Below are 2,703 nucleotides of genomic sequence, written 5' to 3' on the forward strand. Positions count from 1 at the left end.
CTTCTACATTGCTCTATGAACCCTGAAGCCGGAAACGTGATTCACCACATTTTCTGACAACTTTTCGGACTGTAAACCTTCATAAGCTTTATTTGTTCAGTTTCCACCCAGCATGAACTTTGTGATTGCATTAGTGAGCCAGCAGTGACCTCTTGTGGGGCAGAGTGGCACTACAGCCTGTCACTCCAGTGTTCTCCTGGGCTCAACAGATAGAAACAGGCCAGCTAGGCAAAAAGGCCCTGGGGGTCAAAGCGGGCCAGAACCTCGCTGACATGAACCTCAGTCAAAACAGCAGGAACATGAATCTGAGAGAGAGAAGGAGGTGCAACGCCACATGCAGCCAAAGTTTCACACAGAGGACAAGGAGATCCTGGTGGTGGAAAGAGAGACTGAGACTTTATCTGGCAGTTGGACTTCCATCACAAATGAAGTGTCGCTACAATGGCTCAGGCACCGCAGGAATCGGACAAGAGGTCCATGTGTAGATGAGCTATGGTGGTGACCCTTGTGTGACCTTTGACCTCTGCTAACAGAGCAGGATGAGGGATCTTCTACAATCCTACAATTTCATTTAGCAGACGCTTTTGTCCAAAGCGACGTACAACACAAGCAAGAATTCAGACTTAATGAAGGAAAAACCCAAAGTAGCGCCAAAGTGCTTCAGTTGTGATTTGGTCGCAGGTACTGCCATCTAGTGGCAGAAGAAGTGTCGCCCCCCCACCCTTTTTTACAATACAACATCACACAACCCAGTTAGTGCTACATAGTCACTCAGTGCTGGGTCTTGGACCCTCTGACTGATTCTACCCCAAAGAGGAGCAGAGTCAGGTTCAGTGCCTCGGTGCTCTCTTACCTGTGAGCTTGTTGTGGCTGAGGACCAGCTGGGAGATGTTGGACAAAGTGACTGAAAAGACAAAGAGCGTTGTGTTGACTCAGGAACGCGCATAATCACGGGGCGACGCGTGTGCGAAACGGCACTGGGCCGTGACAGGTGTTTGTTTCCCCACAGCCATCCTCTGGACACACACGCCTCTACTGGAATGTCACATGGCCTACATTTGCTAACTCTGCCCCTCAGGTCAGTCTCTTCTTCTTCCCTGCTCTGAAACGGTAGTGTAGACTGGAGCTACCATTTAGAGCAGCAAAGAAGAATTGATAGCCCTGGTTCAGAGAGGTGGTCTCTGTACTCTGTTAGTCTGGTCTAGGTGGTCTCTGTGCTCTGTTAGTCTGGTCTAGACCGCCTATGTGGTCTCTGTTCTTCCTGGATTCACTAAATTAACGTCAAGTACATCGTGACTCAGGCTTGCCAGTCACTCCGGTGGGCGGAGACTCCATGGTGGGTGGGGCTAACAGTATTTATTCTGGGAGCCACGCCCATCATAGAGGAGCTCTCATATAGTTCTTGCTCTCATAAGAGAATTTGAGAATAAAACATCAAGCCTGGTTCATCTAGATGTGTCCCGCTATTTTTCCACGACCTTCACAGTCATGACAGCATAGCAAGAGCGTGACGTCACTCATGTTTGACGCGTGTACAGCAGATTAATGATTCCTGACTCTCATCTGAACTGCTAGATGGTTTAGACCCGAGCCAGTAGATCAGGACAAAGTACACAAGTTACTTCATGTAAGAAGTTTCTATCAAGCAGCGCGTCCACCGTCCGGGTGCCGGATGTGGCGGTACCGGGAGCTCCGCTGGTCCGCGGCGGCTACTCACACAGTCCCGGGACGTCCAGCATGTTGGAGACGCCTCTGTCGCACATCTCCACTTCGGGCAGGTTCTTGTCTCGACTCTCCTCCACGATCTTCTTGAGGGACTTCGACATTTTTCAGCAGCGTCTGGTTAAAAACAGCCAGTGACGTCAGATGGGAACCTAGAAACGAGTGCAGCTGACCCGCTCGGTACCCGGATGTACGGCACTGGGTCAGGACGTCCGAACACTCAAGTGAGAAAAGACGGAGTAAGAAGAAAGATCTTCTTGCCTTCCGATTCCCGATCTGCGCCGTCGGCTCGCCGTCTACCGGAAGTGGATGTAGAAGCCAGCATACCATAAAAGGGGGACTTCCTGTGTCCCTCCGCGGTGCTGCACGGGGCGGGTTGGACAGTTCCTCCCACCTCCTCGTACTCCTGAGAGGAGGAGAGCCCGAGAGGAGAGGAGTGAAACGAACTGGGAAAAGTTTTAATGTGGTTGATGTTTGTTTGTTTCTGTCTCTCGCTCTTGTTCTGATTGTTTGCCTGAAGTTATGGATTCCTTCGCATCTCTTTACGTTTCTACGTTGTTGTCCCCCTGGCTGAACATCTTTGTTCTGTATATTTGTTCATAATAACAACAAAAAAAGGAGAGAGGCGGCGCCCAGTGTGACGGCATGCGCACTAAACAACGTCATGAAGTCGCGACGCATGTCACAGACGCGCGTCTAACGCGTCACACGACGACGTTCTGCACCTTTTTGATTCTTCACCAAAGCTATAACTTCATTCCCGAGATGGAAGATAAGATAAAAGCTTTTAATCACAAACATGGCAGGAAATGATGTCACACTGAGTGTGTAATGACTGGCAGTCATATTTATCACGTGACTCCCACTTATTCTTGTGGGATAGGATTTTATTTGTCCCATTGAGTGCGATGTTGGCCAGGCAGGGGAAGTGCTGGACTCACACATAAGACATCAATACTTGTGCTTCCTTTCAAAGAGTGC

At 49.8% G+C, this 2,703-nt stretch overlaps 2 protein-coding genes across 3 annotated transcripts in view; both read right to left on the reverse strand.

The window, feature by feature from the left end:
- The window catches only part of LOC147242108 (uncharacterized), a 10,920-nt gene extending 10,837 nt beyond the window's left edge, over positions 1-83 (reverse strand). The window contains exon 1 of the mRNA XM_086192326.1: positions 78-83. Coding sequence (XP_086048452.1) covers positions 78-83 — 6 coding nt within the window. The remainder of the gene's footprint in view (positions 1-77) is intronic.
- The window catches only part of rsu1 (Ras suppressor protein 1), a 32,930-nt gene extending 30,647 nt beyond the window's left edge, over positions 1-2,283 (reverse strand). The window contains exons 1-3 of one of the 2 annotated variants that reach the window (XM_086192274.1): positions 1,984-2,283; positions 1,718-1,839; positions 854-904 (exon numbers count right to left, since the gene is read on the reverse strand). In XM_086192274.1, the coding sequence (XP_086048400.1) occupies positions 854-904; positions 1,718-1,826 (160 nt within the window). In that variant the 5' untranslated portion in view covers positions 1,827-1,839; positions 1,984-2,283. Of the gene's footprint in view, positions 1-853; positions 905-1,717 lie in introns of both variants that reach the window. The other variant, XM_086192273.1, reaches the window with a different exon arrangement.
- Between the last annotated feature and the right edge of the window lie 420 nt (positions 2,284-2,703).

Source organism: Aulostomus chinensis, chromosome 21 (assembly GCF_037954235.1).
Source record: "Aulostomus chinensis isolate RoL2024-O1b breed Wild chromosome 21, RoL_Achi_v1.0, whole genome shotgun sequence".
Lineage (NCBI taxonomy): Eukaryota > Metazoa > Chordata > Actinopteri > Syngnathiformes > Aulostomidae > Aulostomus > Aulostomus chinensis.